Source organism: Tupaia chinensis, unplaced genomic scaffold, assembly GCF_000334495.1.
Source record: "Tupaia chinensis unplaced genomic scaffold, TupChi_1.0 Scaffold000460_1, whole genome shotgun sequence".
In the NCBI taxonomy this organism is placed as follows: domain Eukaryota; kingdom Metazoa; phylum Chordata; class Mammalia; order Scandentia; family Tupaiidae; genus Tupaia; species Tupaia belangeri.
This window is the reverse complement of record NW_006159969.1, coordinates 1,532,837-1,555,940: the sequence shown is the minus strand read 5'-3', so window position 1 is coordinate 1,555,940 and position 23,104 is coordinate 1,532,837. Positions and strand designations below refer to the sequence as shown.

The following is a 23,104-nucleotide window of genomic DNA, read 5'->3' as shown; positions in this document are numbered from 1 at the left end:
GAAAAAGGTGTTTGGCCGACTCAGGCCTCTCCATACTTTAATTTGGATGACCCTCTCCAAACCAAACCAGGTAGATACCATTGTTCTCTGCAGTCTGACTTCAATCCAGGAGAAAGTCAGAATTCTTTTGGTTCATCTAAAAAATGCCAATATATTTCCACAAAATGTCCAAATTAAAAAAAAAAAAAGGAGAAGTAAGTTTTCTGTATCTATTTTATTCATGTAGAGAGATTGTTTATAGTTTTAAACAGTGTCTAGAAAACCTCAGTGAAGTAATGGACATCTTACAAATGTTTGTGGTATATAATTACGGTACTCAGCTTTGAATTTACAAAAATCAGAAATCCCCCCCCCAAGTCACAAAGTTTCGCTATATGACAATGAAATGAAAACAACTACAGCTACGTCTACTGAATGCTTGGTTTCACTTAATAACAACAACAAAAAAGTATTCTTAATTTAATTTTTTTTAAATAAAAAGTTTGCTAACCTCTGCATGTCTGAGCTTGGTGACACTTAACAGGTGTCCCTCCTCCCCTCTTCTCAACACAAACCAGCCTTTGGCATATGATTACCGCCCCAGTCCAATCAGTTGCAAAATAAAAAGAAAAAGGTTGATAATGTCCAGGTAGATGTTCAGGGCAGCAAAAATGTACTCCTCAGGGTCCAGGTCAGAATGGTGATGGCGCCCTCCCACCATGAGCTGCACATCCATTACCAGATACTGGAAGGAAAGGAAGGATTAATACTTAGCATGTACATTTCTATCAAACATGTCTCTTCCTTGATCTGGAAAAAGTGTTTTAGCATCAGAAAGATACTCCAGGGACCAGCAGATGGCATAGTGGTTACGTCACAGGACTCCCACGTGGCCAACCACAGTTCGAGTCCCAGACCCAGTAGCTTGAAACTCACATCAGGCACATGTGCATGGGTTCAGTGCTACACTGAACCACCAGTCAGCTGCCATTTGTTGTCCTGGATGTCAGTGCCAACCTTGCCTGTCACACTGCGGTCCCCAAAGAGTTTGAGGTAGTCATGCTGAATCTGAGATAACTCTCCCATCTCCAGCAGGATCTTCCTGGTGTGGGCATGTCCCTTCTCCCGGTCAATGCTCACCATACACATGTCAGTGGCCACAGGGAGGTAGAAGGAGTAGAAAGCAGTCTTGAACTTGACAATAGACATACCTCCTTTCAGTGAATCTGTCATGGGTGCCCAGAATCCTGAGAGGAGAGTAGAGGGGAAGGGATTGTGGTGTGGCTATCTCCCCTAGGGGGTGATTTCTCACTTTCTGTCTCCCTGTCTCTCTCTCTCTTGCTAGTACAAGTGCCCAATCACAAAAATCTCTCAAAAAAAAAAAAAAGAAAGAAAGATATCATAGATACCCATATAATTCTTATTCTCCAATTATACATATATGTTCATACAGAAAGAGCAGAAGATACACAATCTTACAGTATAATTATAGGCAGGTCATCCCTGATCATTAGTTCACAGTTTCAGTCTAGGTCTAAGGGTCGGACAGGAGATTTATGTATAACAAGTTAAATCTGTTCAAGAGCCCTGGTGACACAAATTGATCTGATAGGGACTGACTAAATTTTTCCCCATATAAGAAGAAAATATACAAAATGATCTTTTAAAAAGTCCTTTGCAGGGTGGTCAGCAGGTGTCATAATGGTTGAGGCTCTGGACTCCTACATAGTTGACTACAGTTTGAATCCCAGACCTGGCAGCTTGTTTTCTCACTTTCCCTCCTCCCCACTCTCTTTCTCTAGTGAGTGCATGTGCCCTATCACAAAAGTTTTTAAATAATAAATAAAAGATTTTTAAAATTCTTTTTTAAAAAATCCCTTATTGTGATGAGAGGTTGACAGAGGTGCCACCATATAACGTGACATAACACTTACTGCCCCACTCATAACAGCACATGTTAAAATGGACAGGTGAGCAGTGGGACTGGCGTAGGAATGAGGCTGCCTGCTTACAGCATTGCTCAGAAACGTGATTGCAGCATCACTGCTTCCTGTAGTCAAAGTAACTGGCCTGCCACTCCCTCTGCACATGCTCCTTCACTTAAGACGTTAGGAGCATTTCTGTTGGACTGATCCAGCTAACGCCTGTGTGTGCTCTTTTTATTTTCTTTCTTTCTTTTTTTTTGATTACACAATAATTTATTGAAAGCCTCCCCCTCTCTACCATTGCTATCAGTAGGTCACTTCTTTCACTTATAGATCTTGTCTGCTAGCCCCAGGAAGAAGGCCTGGGGCAAAGGCATCACCTATTGCTCAATGAGGCCGAGAAGGCCGCTGTAACTGTCTCCCTCGGGTGCAAGAACATGGCCTGAAGATCCAGCTCCTCATGTAAGGCCTTCACTGGGGCCTTCACTAGGGCCACCTCCTCAGCCTCCTTCTGGTATTTAGGATCAGAATAAAGAGTAAAAAAAAAAATAAAGGAATATAATTTTTTTAAAAAGGAGGTTGGGGAGTCAGCCCCAAGGCTTATGGTTAAGGGAGCCAGATTCCACATGGCCAACTGTGGTCCAAATCCAGGTCCCGGCAGCTGGAAAATAATACTGCACACATGTGCATGCATGCCTCAAATCCTGACAGGACGGAGATGAGGAGAAGAGATTGTGGCAGGACCACGCCCCATTTTGGGGGTGCTTTCTCCCTCTCCTCTTTCTGTCTCTCTCTCTGGCAAGCACATGTGCCCTCTGACAATTAAAAAAGAAAAGAAAAAAAAAAAGAAAACATTACAGAAAGTCACTTTATGACTAAATATGTTATTCTTACAACCTGGATCATTCAAGATGTCCCCGAGTTTATACTCTGCCAGAGTAAGTGTCTCGTCTTCCTGGGGCCTGTGGGGCCAAGTCTGTGACCCTTCCTTTGCTCTCCAAATCCCAAACCTTCTGTACCTTTCATCAGCGATGGGGACCAGGCAGACCCATCCGCACAGGGAGAAAGCACAAATCGCCCTGTGTTCATGCTCCCCACCCACTATTGTTCTTGCTGAACAAAGAAAGAAAAATAAAGATGACTCTCATTTCAATTCACGCAGAAAGCATTTCTGCAGTTTCACAACTTTGAGTGACAGTAAACCTCACCGATTGGTGTTGGCTTCATGCTGATGTCAGTATATCCAAAACAGAATGAGGGAGAGAGGGCATTGGTAGGTGGTTAGCTAAGCCCAGAATACGCGTTTCGGCTCAGCTGCAGTAGGTAAGGTTGTGACCTCCTGAAACACCGAGGGAGTCGGAGTCGGAGCGCCTTCTCCCACCCTGGCGAGGGTTGCTAAGTGAGCAGACTCGGTGCCCTGAGTGCCATAGAGGGAGGGAGGGAAAACAACAGGCTCAGTCTCTGCTGTTCAGACTCCAGACGAAGGGTCTAGAGCTGAGAGGCAAAACCCCTTCGGACCAGTGCTGGAATTTGAGTGAATACCTGAGGTCTTTTTTGTTTTGTCTTGTTTTGTTTTGTTCCGTTTTGGGTTTTTTTGAGAGGTTTTTGCTATAGGGCGCATGCGCTTGCCATGTAGACAGACACAAAGAGACAGAAAGTGAGAAATCACCCCAGGAGGGATGGCCACGCCACAATTCCTTCTCCTCCATTCCCCTCTCGGGATCTTGGGCACGCACGCACATGCACCCAGCTCGAGTTTTAAGCCACCAAGGCTGGAACTCGAACCGCAGTTGACTACATGGGAGTCCAGTGACATAGCCATTACGCTAACTGCTGGTCTCAATACCTGAGGTTTTAAAGACTCTTTACAATCATCCATTTTGGGATTACTACCCACTTCCTCAAAACATATCCCAGGAATTCAGGTCTTGGCTCTCCCTCCCCTGGTTTCCTCCTGGGCTTGTAAGAGTGAGGTGAGGGACCAGCAGATGGTATCATATTACGTCACAGGACTCTCATGTAGTTTACTGTGGTTCAAGTCCTGAAGCCAGCTGCTTAAAACTCACGCTGGGTGTGTGCACATGTGTGGTCAAAATCCTGAGAGAAGGGAGGAGAAGAGATTGCAGTATAGCCACAGATTGGCCACAAGAGATTGCAAGGACCATCCCCCCTGGGGGTGATCTCCTACTTTTTTGTCTCTCTCTGTCTCTGTCTCTGTCTCTCCTGCAAACACACATGCACTATAGCAGAATCTCTCTAAAAAAAAAAAAAAAAAAAAAAGGAGGGGAAGGGAGGGAGGGAACAGGATGAAAGCCGTGGAAGCCTCACCCCAGGTTCATTACAGATGGCGTCTCATGTAGAACAGAAACAACACAGTGGAGCCAGCGAGATTTAACTGAGCCTTGGAGAGGGGAGAAGGTGCCGTAGAGGGTAGGGGAGAAGGGAGTCAGGCCTGAGCCTGGGAGACGCCAATGACGCAGGTGAACCACTGACTGTTCTCCTCCCTCTCCCTGTCTCATTCCAGCACCTTTGGAGGCAGAAAGGTTAGGGTGACCAACCACTCTGGGACTAGAGCATCCCAGAAATCCCTCAGTTCCAGCCAAACTGGAGCAGTCGCCCTACAAAATGACCCCTGGTGGCAGTGTCCAGCTTAACTCTCAGCCTCCCTACCACCCTGCATAGGAGTTATTTCTTATTTCTTATAAGGGGGATAACAACTCCAGTCACTTCACAGACATGGACGGGGTGGTGGGAAGGATCAGAAGTAAATCTCAGGAAAGGTTGTGTGTCAGGGCAGACAGGAAAGTGGGAAAGTAAGATGAGCTGGGATCCAGCTGCGCCCCGGCCTGTCTAGGGGGAACAGGGCTCAGGATCCCACAGGGAAGCCCCGGGAGCACTTGGGCATGGGGCACCCTGCCCTCAACTCTGGTAGTTAAGCATCTGCACACAAGCACCCCCACAAAACAACTCAACTTCCCTCTTCAGTGACTTGTTTGGAGTGGAGTAAACAAGAGCTTTTGCTCTGTTTGTGAACAGGGAGCAGAAACACCAACATACGTTCGCCTGACTATGAACTGCCCAACACGGGCCACAGAGAGCGAGCAGTTGTACCTGAAGGCTGAGCGCACAGGAAGAAAGGGAAATGGTGTCGGTCAGTTCCTTTTATAAGAGAGGAATAAGAAAACTGAAATACACACATTTAACCTTACCTCCTGGTGTGACTTCTTCTAACATCTAAAAATAGGACGCTAGAGGGGCCAGCAGTTGGTTTAATGGCTATGCCGCTGGACTCTCATATAGTCAACTGTGGTTCGAGTCCCAGATCCAGTGGCTTAAACTCACGCCGGGCACATGTGCATACGTGCCCAAGATCCAGAGAGGAAAATGGAGGAGAAGGGATTACAGTGTGGCCATCCTCCCTTGGGGGATGATTTCTCGCTTTCTGTCTCTCTGTCTTTCTGGCACATGCATGCACCCTGTAGCAAAAACCTCTCAATAAATAAATAAATAAATAAATAAATAAATAAATAGATAGATAGATAGATAGATAGATAGATAGATAGATAGATAGATATTTTATATTTATTAGATAGCTGGTGGCCTGGTGGTTAAGGCAGCTAGATCCCACATGGCTGACTATGTGATTCAAGTCCTGGGCAGCAACTTGAGAACACCCTGGGCAGATGTGCTTACATGCCCAAAATCCTGAAAGGAAGGAGAGATGGAGGAAGGGTACTATTTTGCTTTCCCTTGTTCGCTCTCTCTCTCTCTCTCTCTCTGTCTCTTTTTTCTGAGCACACATGCTCTCTCTTTTCTTAAAAAGAAAGGAAAAGAAAAAACTTACTGTAGCAGGGTGTGGTTTTATCTTTTTCCCCCAGATAATTCCCTTTTTTTTTTTTTTTTTTTAAATTTGTAAGAGGGCACATGCACACAGAGAGAGGAAGGGAAGCAAAAAGCATCACCTATTCGTCGTGGTCATCCTGCAATCACCTCTTCTTCCCATTGAGGTTTTGGGCACAGACACATGTGGCTAGCGTGTTTCTCAAGCTACTGGTCTACGGACTCCCGCTGCACAGTCGGCCATGTGGGATCTGGCTATCCTAACCACCAGACCATGAACTCGTCCACAATAAATTTTTAAGTTTATAAATAATTCTTCATTCTTGTCTTAAATATTGGTTCATTCAAGAAAATCACCCAGCTCTTGTGGGGCAGTGGTTTTAAATACAATCCTTAAGAGTGGGCGCGTCACAGAAGGCCTGCCCATGAGTCTCTTGATTCCATGGGACCCCAGGCTTGTCAATGCACATACCCCATTCTTAATCAGAGACTTGGAGAAATGAACTCACAAGTGAGAAGAGCACAGTTCCAAGTCCGGCGTACAGCAGATGCAGCCACTGCAAAGGGAAAGAAGACATTCGAGTGTTAAGAAAGAGAGTCGAATGAAAGAGCATGCACATGTCACTGATATCAGAGAAGGACCCAATATTAGGAAAGTCAGACCTATGAGGGAATGAACTGTTTCTTGGACATAATCGACAGTATCCACTCAATTCCAGTGAGCAAGCAAATAAAAACTAACCTTGCACATGCCAAATAATGTTTATCACATGTACTGAGCATCTCATGCGTGGTAGGGCAAGTAGAATATATGAGACATGTTTTGCTTTTTGCCTCATCTACATCTAGTAGTCCTACTAGAGAATCTGCCCTCTCTTCAGTTCTCGTAACAGGTACCCCTGGGGACATCATAGTAACCCTCACACACCCTAAGTAGAGTTGGTTAACAAAGAACTTCAAATAAGCAGCGCCCCATATAGGAGCTGCAGCTCTTGCAGGTAGCTTCCCCTGAAGACCCTCTAGAGAAAGGACCAAGTAGAGTTGGTTAACAAAGGTAGAAGACACCCTCCCTACAGTGACTCTGTTGCCAGGTAAGGAACTTGTGTGCGTGTGTGTATGTGTGTGTGTGGTGTTTTAGACAGGGTTTTGCCATGTCTTCCTGCCTCAGTCTCCTTAGTGGCCAGGATTATAGGTGCATACCATCACACTGGCTTTTTATTTTAGGGTGGGCTAGGAATCAAACCCGGGCCTCACATGTGGTTTCAGCCTGCCAAGCAGCAGCGTTCAGCACATGCTACTTCAGCTGGATCTTCTAATTTGTGACTGGGCATAAACAGATATGCCAGGCCAGTTGGAAATCAACAGGCCAGAGGGGTCCAAGCATCCCTGATGTATCATAGACAATAATGGAGCTGTTCTTGCATGAGCACAGGGAGCCATTTAAGTCAGCCCCAAGAGCAAGGTAGAGCTTCCCTTTCTGTGACTCTTGCCTTTTGGGCCAACTAGGAGTTCCATGAGATTCTCTAGTGTCTTTCTTGAGCTAGTCTGAGTGGTGTCTGTTCATTGCAAATAAAAGTCCAGATTAGAATATGGGACTAGTCTACCTACCACAGGCTTTGCCTGAAAATGGGAAGGGGACAAGGAAGTGAAAAAAAAATGCAGCATTAACTCTTCAGGTTGAGATGGCTGCTCCTGAGGGAGAAAGGCTGGGCACTCTGCTAACCAGGGGAGGTTCTGGGTGAAGGGAGACCAGCAGTCAGTAACATACTGCACAGTATTTCCAGACTGAGCTCACAGTATTTTCATACCTGATAGCTCAAGGCCAAAGGATTTAAAATTAGGACTCTATCGGAGTCTTCCATTTAAACATATGTATAAGATTACAGACTGTAGACACTTATGTAAGAAAATTTAGAATGGGAACTGGGGTCAATCTACCTATCTAATAGGAAACAGAATTTTCAACCCCACCTGATACTGTAAAAGTCAATGGAACACACCTTGTATTGTTACTTCCAATACCTCTGCTACCATCACTAAAAACGTAAGGAGAGGCCCAGCCACAGTAGTGCACATGACACTTCTGTTAGCAGGGTGGGGCCTCATAGGAGCCCTGGGTTCAATTCCCAGCCCACCCTCAAAGGCTGAGGGGGTGCCATATGCCTGAAGTCCCAGCTACTCGGGAAGCTGAGGCAGGAGGGTCATGACACAGGAGGCCCTGCCCAAAATACCACACACACACACACACACACACACACAAACACACAATACACACACAATACTTCTGATAATAAATGGATAGCTGTGGCCTATTAAGGCACAACTTTGTGATGCTTTTGAGCTTATTTCTACAACACAGATGCCAGCTTCCTAACTATAAGCCTGCATGGTCATTCATAAAGCTAAGCCAATCCAGGCAGACCTGCTGGACCTGTGTCTGAAGACCGTGTAGCAAGTCCACTTGTTGCCAAAGAAACTCAATGGATGAACATTTGGACCAAACTTTGGACCTTTTGTCAAAGATTCACAAGCCCCCAGGCCAGTTCTTTGTAGACTGCCTCCAACAGGGTCTCCGCACAGGGGCCACTCTCAGACAGACACTGCCAGGTCAGATCGTGTCCCATGCCCCATGGAGCCCCCTCTAGAATCAGTCCCCAGGCAGTGCGGTAAGGCGAAAAAGCAAAGGTACTGGAGCCACATGAGCTGGTCCATGCCACTCCTGCTGCTTACTCCCTATGGGAACTGGGGTACGTGGTTTAACTTCCCTAAGCTGTTTTCTTGTCTGTAAAACAGATGCTGATTTTCAGAAATGCTGTGAGAACCACATGTGAAAACACACAGGCCTGTGTTTAATATCTAGGAATCATTCATTGAGTACATTAAAGCAAAGGAAAAAAGGCTGGAATTGGAAAATAAGGAGCCTCTGCTAAGCTACTGTTGGAAAAAGCCACACAAGCCTCTTTTTTCCACTCCCCGAACTTCAAATAAGCAGCACCCCCATATAGGAGCTTCCCCTGCAGACCCTCTAGAGAAAGGACCACTGTAATCTAGGGTAGGAGCTCGATATTCATGTAGCCGATATCCTGTCATGGTGCCTTCTACAATGACAGGAGGTGGCCACTAGACAGACCTCACAGATTCAACTGTCAGGAGGACAGTGTCACTACCCACAGTACTGTGTGCCATGGGCCACACTGCAGTTTGTCCCAGGGCCACCTTCCCACCTCTCAGTCATTGGCTGGGAGACCCGGGATGACTCTGATGGTCACTTCAGCCTCATGACCTCCATTAGTCCACACTGTGTCTGTCCAGGATGCTCCTACCCAACCTTCCTTCCGTGTCCTTTCTCTGGGGTTGATAGCCCCACCCTCCATCCTACTCAGCTCCTTCCCCCATTTCTCTCCTAGACATTTCTCTTATTAAAAATCTTTGTATGTTTAACTCCAACTCAGTGTCTTCTTCTCAGGGAACCTGGACCCACAGAACCAGTGCTTCACTGAATTTTTAATAATGATTCTCGGAGGTTTTTTTTAACTTTTTTTTTTGGAGAGGTTTTTGCTATAGGGGATCTTGGGACACGAACCACGGTCGACTACGTGGGAGTCCAGCGACAGAGCCATTAAGCTAACTGCTGGTTCCCACTTTTTTTTTTTTTGAAAAGGTTTTTGTTTTGTTTTGTTTTTCCTATAGGGCATGTGCGCTCGCCAGAAAGACAGAGAGACAGAGAGGCAGAAAGCAAGAAATCACCCTCCCCCCGGGGGGGTGGCCATGCCGCAATCCCCTCTCCTCTATTCTCCTCTCAGGATCTTGGGCACGTACACGCACACACACATGCCCAGTGTGAGTTTAAGCCACCGAGTCCAGGACGCAAAGCGCAGTCGACTACATGGAAGTCCAGCGACATAGCCATTACGCTAACTGCTGGTCCCATTCTCGGAGGTTTTCAAATGAGACCCCACTTACATACGATCTTATGAAGAGTAAGATAATTCCATACACCAGAAGGACGAAGAGGAAAACAAACAGCACTCCATTCAGCAAGGTGAAATCCCACTGAGGAAACAAACAGCACACAGACCCCTCAGTTGTCATCTAGGAGAGATTTCAGGATGTATCTTAAACCCATAGACAGAACCCAGCCCATTGCTAACAACATATCCTGGCCAGTTCAGATCCATGGGAATCCACCAGGCCCAACCATTGAAAATGCGGGCTGGGATTTGCTTCAGGAGGGAGGAAAAGGCAGGAGTGGGGATGAAATGATGACAGCGACAAGCTGATAAATGTTTGAGACGGAATAACCCAGTACTTGGGGGTTACCATACTATTCTATTTCTGTATTTCTATGAACTTTCCCCTAACAAAAAAGGTACACTGGGGACCAGCAGGTGGTGTGGTGGTTAAAGCGCTGAACACTCCCACATAACCGACTACGGTTTGAGTCCCAGACCTGGTTGCTTGCTGTCTCACTTTCTCTCTGTCTCTCTCTGGTCAAAGTAAAATAAATGAATTAATAAATAAATTAAATTAAAATAAATAATTCTTAAAAAATAGCTGTGTCTGTTTTAAAAAAAGGTACATTGAATAAGTAGGATGTAAATATGTATGCATGGTATAATTATTTTGTATTTTTAAAAGCATCAGTTGGGGCCGGCAGGTAGCGTGGTGGTCAGGGGCGCTGGACTCCCACATGGCCGACGGCCATTTAAGTCCCAGACCTTGAGGCTTGTTTTCTCATTTTCCTTCTCTCTCTCTCTCTCTTTCTCACTCTATTCTGCTCTGGTCAAATTAAAACAAACAAACAAATAAATAAATAAAAGTTAAAAAAATTTTTAAAGCATCAATTAAATAAAATATACCAGGATGTTAACGGGGTATCTTTTTCATGTTTATATGTATACATTTTAATAAAAATACATATCAAGTTTTCAAAAATTAATGATTCTTTTTGTAATCTTGAAATTTATTTATTTATTTAGAGAGATTTTTGCTATAGGGTGTGTGTATTCGCCAAAAAGACAGAGACAGAGAGACAGGAAGTGAGAAATCAGCCCCCAGGGGGAATGGACATGCCACAATCCCTTCTCCTGCATTCTCCTCTTAGGATTTTGGACATGCACACCTACGTGCCCAGCATGAGTTTCAAGCCACTGGGTTGGGAACCTGAACTGCAGAAAGCCACGTGGGAATCCAGCGACGTAGCCATTATACCATCTGCTGGTCCTGTAATCTTGAAATTTATTCATGTGAGTTTCATTTTATTCATGTAAACCAGGGACCCAATTTTGCCTGGGATGATTAAGGGTTTTGTTTTTCGTTTTTTAAGGAAGGGGATATTTATTTTCTGGCCTGAAAAAAGAAGGTGGATTATGTGGCAAAAGAAGAGCCTTGAATCCAGGATATTTTCTTGTGAAAACATTTTCCTTCAACCTCTATTTCCCCCTCTTACCTCCTACACTTAACACATCAAGGTTAATCTAAAGCACTCAGGGACCAGCAGTTAGCGTAATGGCTATGTCGCTGGACTCCCATGTAGTCAGCCACAGTTTGCTTCCTGGACCTGGTGGCTTAAAACTCATGCAGGGTGCATGTGCGTGCATTGCGCAAGATTCCGAGAGGAGAGGAGAATGGAAGAGGAGGGATTGTGGCGTGGCCATCCCCCCGGGGGGATGATTTCTCGCTTTCTGTCTCTCCGTCTCTGTCTGTCTGGCAAGTGCACATGCCCTATAGCAAAAACCTTTCAAAAAAAAAAAAATCGAAAGCACTCATTCTCTGAAGTATGGTTCTGAAACCAACGGTGTTAGCCCTACCCTAGTCTTACTGATATAGCAGTTCTAGGGCAGAGAGTAATCTGCATTTTAAAAAATTATTATTTTAATTTTATTAGTATTATCTTTTTAAAAAGTTTTTGGTGTGGGATATGTGTGCTCATCAGAGAGAGACAGAGAGAGAGAGTGAGAAAGCAAGTCACCAGGTCCAGGACTCAAATTGGGTCTGCCATGTGGGATTCCAACACCTTAACCACCACGCCACCTGCTGGCCAGTCTGCATTTTAACAACCTCCTGGTGATTCTGCTGCACAATAAATCAGCAGCAAACCAGAGCAGTGCTTTCTATACAGTAGTCTCTAGCCACATGTAGCTATTAAGATCTGGCTAGTTCAGATTGTTGTTTGCTATAAGTATAAAATACATACTAGATTTCTAATTTTAGCTAAATAAAACAAACACAAACAAAACCAGAATATAAGGTGCAAGATGGTGGTCACGGTAAAAATGCAACACTCTGCGAGGCTGATCCACATGGGAGGGTTTTGGGTTTGTATCCAGAGTCCTCCCTGAGTATGCCCGGCACATCTAGGACCATGACCTGGGGCCGGCAGAAACCGGAGGGTGGATCGTGGCATTGGGACCCTGTCCAGGCTGCCCCCATGTCTATCTCTGCCTCTATTCACGGAAGAAATAAATAAACAATTTTTGGAAGCCTGTGAAATATCCTATTAATAATTTTATTATATGGATTGCATGTTGAACTGGCAATACTTCACATATATTGGGTTAAATAAAATGTATTGTTAAAAATAATTTCACTGGTTTCTTTTTCCCGTTTAGTGTTGTTACTAGGAAAGTTTAAATGATTATGTATGACTTGCATTCACGGCTCTCCTTACGTTTCTCTTGGACAGCACAGGTCTAGAGAGCAACAAATCTGGCTATGACAGTGAGACCCTAAGGCTTGCTCCAGTGTGGCAGAAAGATGTGACATTGAGGAAGGACAACTGGGCTGAGCCTAATTCAGGAGGCCAGCCCTGTCAGTTCTGGCCAGGCCCCAGCAAGGACAGGCTCTATATCATGTTAGAGGTAGACTTTCAGCTTTAGAGGCTGCTATGGTTCAAATGTTTGTCCTTTTAAAAAAAAATAATTGAAACTTAATTGCCAACATAATTATTGGGATGTTGAAGTCATGACACATTTTTTGCATAAATGAAAACAAAACAAAACAAAAATACATCATGACTTTTCTGACAATCCAATATTAAAAGGTAATTTTGGCAGGGCCTCACTGTGTCCCGATCCTCTGCCCTAGCCTCCCAGGTAACTACGATTACAGGCATGTGCTGTAGCACTCAGTCTGATTAGGTAGCTCTGGGAACCGAACCTGGATCTCCCATGTGGCCCTAGCTTCACACAGCAGTGATCTATTATTTGAACCACTGGAACTGGGCCCTAAAAATGGTGTTTTAATAAGGGAGTAGGGGAGCCGGCAGATGGGGTGGTGGTTAAGGGCACTGGACTCCCACATGGCTGAGCGCAGTTCAAGTCCCGAACTTGGTGGCTTACTTTCTCACTTTCCCTCTCTCTCTCTCTCTCACTCTATCCCACTCTCTAACTCTGTCCCTCTCTGGACAAATCTATATAAATAAATTTAAATAAAGTAATTCTTTTTTAAAAAGGAGGGGGGAGGAGTAGGGGCCAGCAGGTAGCATGGAGATTAAGGCAGCTGGGTCCCACATGGTCGCCTGCACAGGAATGATTTCTTTCTCTCATTCTTACTCTCTCTCCCCTCTTTCTTTCTCTCCTTCCAGCAAACACACATGCCTCATAACAAAACAAACTAATAAATAAACAAATAAACAAAAAGATAAAAGAAGTGAGTGGGTCCTGAGGGAGGACCCTCACGGAGGGATTCATGTTGTTATCGTGGGAGAGTCAGCACAAGAGCAGGCTATCATAGAGCAAGCCTGGCCTCCCCGTGCTCCCCTCTTACACACGCATTGTCCTTCTGCCTCTGCTGTGGGACAAGGACAATGGTGACCTGTCAGCCTTGGACTTCCCAGCCTCCAATATAGGAGCTAAATAAACCTTGATTCTTACTGGTTGTCGTTCATTGCCAGGGGTGTGTGTACCGGCCAGAGAGAGAGACTGAGAAAGAAAGAGGGAGAGGAAGAAAGCACCTCTCAATGGCTCATGGCCACACCTTAATCCCCTCTCCTCCATTTTTCCTTTCTCTCTGGATTTTGGGCATGTGTGCATGTGTACCCAGTATGATTTTAAAGTCACCAAGCCTGGGATTTGAACTGCAGTTGGCCATGGGGAATCCAACTCTCTTATCTACTACATTATGGGACCAGACCAACCACAATTTTTTATAAATTACTCAGACTGTGGTATTCGGTTACAGCAACAGAAAATAGACTAAGATACTGCCCACAGAGCACACAGTGACTGGGATCAAGGCAACGTTCACTTGGGAACAAGAGGGCCACAGCATCCCCATCCCCTACCTCCTCTCTTTGACCAGGGCCAAAAACACCCTGCCCCCCACTTTAGAGAGAAAAGCAGGGAGACAGGGAGACTGAGGAGCTGATTATTTTGTATCAAACTCTGTTACCCAGCCCAAAGAACTGTTTTCAATTATGGAATCAGATTAAATTTCAACCAAAAAAACATTGAATCTCCCCCTGCTGCTAAGTGGATGGCTGGGATTCACGAGGAAACTCAGGTTCATCATGCGCCTCTGTTCCCTCGGCAGCCCCCGACATGTGGTGGGAGAGCACTTTGCAATTCCCAGCACATACCTGAATCAAGAAAACAAATGTCTTGGACCAGCAGTTAGCGTAACGGCTATGTTGCTGGACTCCCATGTAGTTGACCGCGGTTCGCGTCCTGGACCCGGTGGCTTACTCAGACTGGGCACGTGTGTGTGCGTGCCCAAGATCCTGAGAGGAGAATGGAGGAGGAGGGATTGTGGCATGACCATCCCCCCTGGGGGGGTGATTTCTCGCTTTCTGTCTCTCTGTCTCTATCTCTCTGTCTGTCTGGCGAGCGCACACGCCCTATAGCAAAAACCTCTCAAAAAAAAAAAAAAAGAAAAGAAATGTCTCATTGAACATAGTTCAGTTGCCTTTCAAAGTCATCAATACAAATACAGTAATCGTCTTTAAAATACTTTCCAATGTATTTTCACTTTGAAACCAAGTCATAGGTCACCTGTGACTTGAAATACAAACAGGTTGTTAAGAAAATTTTCTGGCATCTTAGAAGTTTAAATGGCTGAAAGAGTCCACGAATTCAGCAGGGCAGGGAGGCCTGTGTGTGTACAAATAGACTGGTTTCTTTTTTTGAGAGAGATTTTTGCTATAATGGCACATGCACTCACCAGAGAGACAGAAAAAGAGAGATGGAAAGTGAAAAATTACCTTCCGGGGGGAAGACCACACCGCAATCCCTTCTCTCTACTCTCCTTCTGGGATTCTGGGCATGCACAAACATGTGCCTGGTGTGCGTTTCAAGCAACTGGGTCTGGGATTCAAACCATGGTCGGCCATGTGGGAGTCCAGCACCTTAACCACTATGCTACCTGTTAGCCCCCTTAGGTTTTTGCCATAGGACATTTATGCTTTCCAAAGAGAGACAGAGAGAGGGAAAGTGAGAAATCACCCCCCAGGAGGGATGACCACTCCATAATCCCTTCTCTTCCATTCTCATTTTGGGATTTTGGGAACGCACACACATACACCTGGTATGATTTTCAAAACACCAGGTCCACAACTCCAACCATGGTTGTCCATTTGGGAGCCCAGTGCCTTAACCACCATGCCACCTGCTGGCCACAAATAGGCTGACTTTTACAAATGACTAGCTTGGGGAGGGAAACTATTCAATTTAACTAAAGCTGAATCTTTAACTTTTAATGCACTATGACTCAGTACCCCGTAGATCCTTCTGCCTCTCTGATGGTTCATTTTTCTACCAGTTAAAGGCTGAACTCCTGCATGCATGTAAGATCTTCCCTATGATGTATTTCAAACAATTTGCAAAGCACTCCCTTCTGTGTAAGTTCTTTCTTTTTTTTTTTTGGAGAGGTTTTCGCTATAGGGCGCGTGCACCCGCCAGACAGACAGAGAGAGACATAGAGACAGAAAGTGAGAAATCACCCCCCAGAGGGGATGGTCACACCGCAATCCCTTCTCTTCCATTCTCCTCTCAGGATCTTGGGCACGCACACACATGCGCCTGGCGTGAGTTTTAAGCCACCGGGTCTGGGACGCGAATCGCGGTCAACTACGTGGGAGTCCAGTGACATAGCTATTACGCTAACTGCTGGTTCCCCTGTGTAAGTTCTTATACTGACTAAGGCAAGCCCACCATTTAATAAAGGAAAATGACCCCAACTGAGAGAAAGGCCCCTGACAATACCTCATCCAATCTGAAAGAGCATTTTATGTTGGAGAGACCCTGATTCACCTCACAGTTAAGAAGGAAGTATCCCAAATTAGGTTTTGTTCTCTGAGCTCTCTTGGCACTTCTGCACCCTGGTGCACTGTACAACCTTTCAACTTTTAAACTCCCTATATTAGTCAGGTATTTTTCTTAAACCACTGGATCTGGGACCCGAACCATCCAGGAACAGATGGCATGCCCAAATAGGATGATTTATAGAGGGTTTGTTTTCAAAGAAACTATCTGCAAACCTGTCTGCAGAGAACCAGCAGGAGTGACACACAAGCCTAGGCTGGTGGGGACAGAGTTAGTGGCACTTCCTAGGTCCAAATGGAAGGTGGGGAGAGTACGTTTGGGATGCCAGAAGGCTATGGGGAGCCGACTACCTGGAGCCAGGCAGTGAATTTTTCTTTTCTTTCTCTCTTTATTTTTTTTCTTTTCTTTCCTTTTGCTAGAGGGTGCATGCATGCATCAGAGAGAGAGAGAGAAGAGAAGGAGAGGAGAAAGCACTCCCCATGAAGGATGGTCACACTACAATCCCTTCTCCTTCATCTCCCCCTTCCTTCAAAATTTTAGGCACTCTGGCACATGTGCCAGGCATTTTTCTTAAACCATGGGATCTGGGACTTGAACCACATGGTTGACCACGTGGGATCTAGCTGCCTTAACCGTTAGGCCAGAGAGCAAGCCCACAAGCGTAAATTTTGGTAAGGAACAAGGTTAGACCAAGAGGAACTTGTTGGGACAAAGCCTTGGACTAAATACCTGTCTCCTTCCCCCCTCCCTCCCTCCAGTCCCCAGCCAGAGCTTCTCATTGACCAAAGCCCATAGAAAGCCCAAAGGCAAGAGGGCAGTGGAGGTCTGGCCCACAGGACAGCAGAAAGCAGAAGAGTGGGGAGAGAGCCAGGAAGGACAAAGAACACTGCTCTCCCTTAGAAGAAAAGTCTGTTTCAATAATACATACTTTTGTTTGCAGAGCAAATAACGTGAGCGCTAACGTCACCAGAGCGGTTGCTGCCGTTGCCCATAACACTTCGTCGGCCTTATAGAAACTAAAACCAGAGATTGCGATTATTGTTCACATAAGTTCAAAGAAAAGCACACACCAAGAAAGGAAATGTATAGCAAAGACTTACACTGACACCGCTCCTAGCAGCAGACCTTGAAGAATTGTCTAGAAACAAAATTCACAGTAAGTCAGACGCCTGATTCCCAAGGTATGAGGCTGAGACCCAGGGCCTGGGGAGGTAATCTGAGGTGTGTACAATGGGGCGGGGTCAAGGGAGCAAGCGCTGATATGGACACCCTGCTGCACACAGCTACCGGGTGATTATGGGGAAGATGGTAGAACTAAACATTCCGATAACGTTCTCCCTCGGACTAACAAAAAAAAATTGTTTTATTAGTAAAAATTTCCTAGAACACAATGGTAACGTCACCATATTCAGTGAATTAAATATGTATTAGTTATCAATGTATAGAAGCTGAGCTAAAAGTCTTATTTGTGGACCATGTTGTCAAACTTCAGACCTGGGGTGAGAACTAAGACTTCTCAGTGCTTGGCAATGGGCAAAAGGTATTCCCAGCAGAGCTGGAGATACCGATCTGGGGGTTGAGGGGAGGGCTGCACCAGGCCTGGAGGACTGCTATCATCTAAGGGGACTAGGGGCTGAGAACCAGCAGGGGTGGAGGCAGTCAGGAGGATGAGATTAAGAAAGGCACTGGGACCCTGCCCAGCCCAGCTCTCAGGCTTGAGAACTCCAGCCCTCAGAGCTGCAGGGCCTCCATGTATTCCACAGCCCGTAGGATTCTCCAATGGAGGCAAATCCAAAGACTTGGCTGGCCCTCTGGTCCATGGGAAGAGTCAGGCCAGATTCCTCCAGTCTTAGAGTGGAGGTGAGGACACAGCCTAAGGGAGGCCAAGGCCCACTAGAGGGACTTTCGCCTATCCTGGCGACCAGGGTGGGTGGGCTTGGAAGTTCAAAGGAACTGGAGCCCTGAAGTCCTGAATTGCCTTGCGAGAATGTCCAAACCCAGTGGGTAATTGTCCGACTTTCTATTTTGTCAAACTTACCTAAGTAGAGCTGTCTTTGTATCCATTATAGAAAAAGACCCTATCCCGTGGACGCGTGATAGTTTAAAAGTGTGCTTGGTTCCAACCTTCCTCTCAGATTAACTTGCTTCCTCTTCCACCAGCTCAGTGGCGTCATAGTGTCCAGCTCCAACAGACAGCACGGTGTGCGTGCGTGGTGTGTGTGGGTGCATGTGCGTGATGTGTGGTGTGAGCAGGGTGTGTGTGTGTGGTGTGTAGCAGGGTGTGTGACTGTGTGTGTGGTGTGTATGTGTGTGATTACGAAAGACTTGGAGGAGAGAGGGAGGGGGTGGAAGAATGAATGATTTCAAGCTGGAAATCACCTTTCCGTTGTCGTAAGGCAGAGTAGGAAGAAGCCCCAGAAGCCAAACCTGCCTAAACTTCATGGCTCAGAATATGGGCTCAAAGGGCCAAAATTCTAGGCCCAGAGCTGTCTTCGCTGCATGAGTGTCGTCCTTTTTCCCTCAACACCTTTTCTGAAATGATTTTCCCCGTGTATGTCCTAACACTTGGGCCAGACACGGTCTAGAAAATATAACGGATTCTTTGCCCTTCTATAATACTGGGTCGTTGGAAAAGTCATGACACATTTTGCACAGAAAACACAGAAAGGTACCTCATGACTTCTAAGATTACCCACTATCGCGTCTCTTCAGCTGTTACTGGCTTGGAGATAAACAGATAAATCTTGGAGATACGAGCTTCCTTGGAGACCAATAACTTCTATCTCTTATAATTAAGATTAAAACTATTTAGAAGTTTTAAATAAAAATTTTGAACATTTCTGGAAAACGAGCACCCCCTTCCTGCTCCCCTCCCCATTGCCCCTGCTTCAGGAGTTCCAGTACTTTCTAGGTCTGGCCTGTAGCTAGCTCCTGTCCCCTCCTGAGCGTGGTTTATCCTTTCGCCTGTTCAGGAGCTGGGACACCCATTTGTTGGCAGGGGCAAGGAGCAGGGAATCCACAGCAGCCAAGAAAAGCTTCTTGATGCCCTGGTAGCTCTGGAAATGTCCAAATGTGGGCAGCAGAGAGCCATTCTTCTCCAGCCTTAGGAGGAAGTCATTCCTCCAAACATAAAATCACAACGGACTCGGCATGATGTGGATGCTGAGAACCTCGCCATTGGACGTGTGTCCTTGCTTGTTTTGACCACCAGGAGGCGCAGAACCAAATCTAGGATCATTACTCTCAAGTGTACTTAATGTATTTTGTGCTCTAACCACTATTTTTATATTTTGACCCTATTTTTCTTCTATCAGATTTCTCCATCAATTTAACTTATCTTCTTATATGGTGGCTATTTTTATAAGCTACCTTGAATCTCATTTGGAGTTAAATGAAGAATAAGCCAATATATAAACTGGTAAGTTAATTTTTACATGGAAGAGTAAGTGATCGACATGGCTTGGAAGGAAACACAAACCCTTCCCAAAAGTCACTTGTTGAAATTATACTCAATCATACTAGTACAGTTTTGGATTTTTCCAAAGGAGCAAAACACCCTAGATATTACTACCGGAGAGCTTCAGAGGAACCAGGTCTCCAGGAAACGGAAGCATTGGCCTGACTTGTTAAGTGAGAGAAAGAAAGTCAGGGGTGGGGAAAGGACTCCTAGGTGCTGCTGGGTCCCTGAGGACGAGGTCCACCACCATCTGGAGAGGCAAGCCCTGTGGGTAAAACGATAGAACCTGAGATTCTACTCAGGTGGAGGAAGTCTGGGAGCTCCGGGTACCTGCTGAGAGCTGGCAACCTCCTGGGAGCCGCATGGGCAGCACAGAAAGGAACTGGCTTCAAGAAAGAGAGCCAACCAGTCTCCTGAGGCCCAGAGTCACACGGACCAACAGAGAATGGGCCTTGTGGGCGGAAGTCACCACAGAGAGGCACTGGGGAACCCAGAGCCAGACCCAGCATACATAGGAGAGCCAAGGAGCAGAAGCCCTCTGGACCCCAGCTCTCAGACACTGGCCAGTTCCTTCTGAACTGAGGCAAGTTGTGGAGATGCGGAGAACCTAAGCTCACAGACGGCTTCTGCTCCCAGTGGGACTTGACATAGAAATAACATTTATCTTACAATGAAAAAGAAACCTGCATTTCTGGCACACAACTGTGTGAACTTGAAGTCGAACCCTCTCTTGGTAACAGAGTGTGTGTGTGGTGCCTGACAGAGGCCCGGATTCGGGAGTGGGTTCTTGTGTGGCCTCATCAGAGGTAAGTGTGCTGACACTGAGGAACAGCTCACAATCCAGGGGCAGCCCACGAGCCCCAAATGCTCCTCCTTACTGAAAGAGTATAAACATTATTTCGTAAGTTTACTAGTGGGTTGTTGGGAAAGTCATAATGCATTTTGGCTAGCAAACTATGTCATGGCTTTTCTGACAACCTAATACTTCATTACGACTAGAATTCTGCCAATGGAATGTCTCATAATGAATTCCTATCTGCATTCTTCCACAGAAAAAGGAAGGAATTTAATAATGTCAAAAAACATACTTCAGATGTGAGCTAGAACAGGTGCTAACAAGGTTTACTTACAAAGAATCCCAGAAGAATGTAATTTGCAGGCACTTGACGGCGGAGATTCCCACAGCAAGCAAGTACAATAAGTACAACAAAAAACGCTGGGCTAGGGGAATGGAAGACAATGTGTTACTTGTTTCCAGCGATGATAACGTGATACATTAGATATGGGTGCATAGCTAGGTCCATATAGAGGTAGATGATAGCTGATAAATATTATTAAGTAAAACAAAAGTGTTAATCTTTACCTTTATCTCTCTGAACTCACCACAGAGACACAGAGACAGTGAGAGGGAAAGTGAGAACTCACCCTCTAGGGGGAGTGGCTTTCTCCTCCATCTTCCTCCTAGGATTTTGGGCACACACACACACACACACACACACACACACACACACCTGGTGTGATTTTCAAGCTGCGGGTTCCAGTACTTGAATTGTGGTTGGCCACATGGGAGTCCAGCACTTTAACTATGCCACCTGCTCACCCCTCTTTATTTTAACGTTTAAAATCAGCTTTCCTCATCGCTATCCATAGATAGTTTGTGGGGCTTTTTAGATTTTTTGTTTTGTAACAATTATAGATTCACAAGAAGTTGTAAAGGGACAGAGAGGACCCATGAAACTTTCACTTGGTTTCTCCTAATGATTATTCCATATGCTTTTCTTTTTCCTTTCAGTTTTTTAAAGTTTATTTGGTTATTTATTTAATGACAGTAGAAGAGAGACAGAGAAAGAGATAAGCACCTTTGGGCCAGCACATAGTGTAGGGGTTAAATTGCTGGACTTTCACATGGCTGACCAGCTTGAGTCCCAGAGCCCGTGGCTTGAAACTCATGTAGGGTGTGTGTCTTGTGTGCCCAAGATCCTGAGAGGAGAATGGAGGCGAGATTGAGGCATGGTCATCCCCCCTAGGGGGTGATTTCTCACTTTTCTCTCTGTCTCTCACTCTCTCTCTCTGAGAACATACGTACCCTTAGGCAAAAACCTCTCAAAAAAAAAAAAAGCACCCTTGGGACCAGCAGTTAGCGTAATGGCTATGTCGCTGGACTCCCATGTAGTCGACCGTGGTTCGAGTCCCGGACCCAGCAGCTTAAGCTCACGCCAGGCTTGTGTGCATGCATGCCCAAGATCCCAAGAGGAGAATGGAGGAGAAGGGATTGCGGCATGGCCATCCCCCCTGGGGGGTGATTTCTCGCTTTCTGTCTCTCTGTTTCTCTCTGTCTCTCTCTCTCTGGCAAGCGCACGCACCCTATAGTTTTTTTTCAAAAAAAAAAAAAAAAAAAAAGCACCCTCAGCAGGATCTCATGCCCTAAATCCTCCTCCAAACCTTCCCAGACAGCCAGGAGCACAGGCACGTACGCATGCACCTGGCATGTACAGTCAACCTGGGAACTCAACCCGGTTTCCATATGGCTTCCAGTACTGCAGAGTGCCATGCTACCATGGTGCTACTGCAGCCGGGCCATTGTTCAGTGTACAATACCAAAACAAGTAACTTGACGTTGCTATAGTGTTTATATATATATATATTTCCCATGTCATAGAACTATGACACAGATATGTGTAACCGCCACCACAATCAAGACTCAAAACTATCCCATTAATAAAACATCGACAAAAACCTCCTTCATGCTAGCCCTTTACAGAAACACTCATTCCCATATACTCAACCTTAATTCCTGACAACCATATGCTTGCTGGAGACAGAGAGAAGGCAAGTAAGAAATCAACCCCCAGGGGGATGGCCACACTGCATTCTCTTCTCCACTCTCCTCTCAGGATTTTGGCCACGTGTGCATGGGCACTGGCGTGATTTTCGAGCCACTGGGTCCAGAACTTGAATTGTGGTAAGCCATGTGAGAATCCAGCACCTTAACGACCATGTCACCTGCTGGCCCCACCTTAACCTCATTTTTCATAGTAAAAGAACCTCAGTCAATAACTAGTAGAACTAGTAGAATTTAATCATGTTTTATTAAATCCAGTGATACTTACAAGAGCGCATAGGTGAACCAGGAGTTTGCAAGTACCCAAGTCCTTAAATCATTCCTGGTTAAAAAAATAATAATAATATAGTTTTACACAATAAATAGTATATTTTGCTAACCAATGTAACATTTAAGTAGAATTAAAATAACATCATGAGAAGAAAGAGGGAAATCCTAGATGACTAATGATGATATTAATAGATGGAGAATAAGATGGTAAAATATACTTCTTTAAAATAAATATAAAATGATATAATAAGTTGTAAGTTCAATTTGGATAAATGCAAATAACCTAATGAAATTTTTATTTAAAAAAATACTAAGGATGAGGGGCTGACAGGTTGCGTAGTAGTTAAAGGCACTGGACTCCCACATAGCCGACTACAGTTCGAGTCCTGGACCTGGTGACTTACTTTCGCACTTTCCCTCTCTCCGTTTGTCTGTCTCTGGTCAAATTTTTAAAAATAGTAATAATAAATAAAGTTGAATAAAGTAATTCTTTAAAAAAAATGCTAAGAGAGGGGCCAGCAGGTGGCATGGT

At 45.3% G+C, this 23,104-nt stretch overlaps 1 protein-coding gene across 1 annotated transcript in view; it reads right to left on the bottom strand.

Annotated features, from left to right (window-relative positions):
• Positions 1–206: 206 nt before the first annotated feature.
• The window catches only part of LOC102501018 (protein lifeguard 2), a 39,962-nt gene continuing 17,064 nt past the window's right edge, over positions 207–23,104 (bottom strand). Inside the window, exons 5-11 of the mRNA XM_027774611.1 lie at positions 22,571–22,624; positions 20,591–20,681; positions 17,104–17,141; positions 16,932–17,019; positions 9,708–9,797; positions 6,254–6,301; positions 207–724 (exon numbers count right to left, since the gene is read on the bottom strand). Coding sequence (XP_027630412.1) covers positions 572–724; positions 6,254–6,301; positions 9,708–9,797; positions 16,932–17,019; positions 17,104–17,141; positions 20,591–20,681; positions 22,571–22,624 — 562 coding nt within the window. The 3' untranslated portion in view covers positions 207–571. The remainder of the gene's footprint in view (positions 725–6,253; positions 6,302–9,707; positions 9,798–16,931; positions 17,020–17,103; positions 17,142–20,590; positions 20,682–22,570; positions 22,625–23,104) is intronic.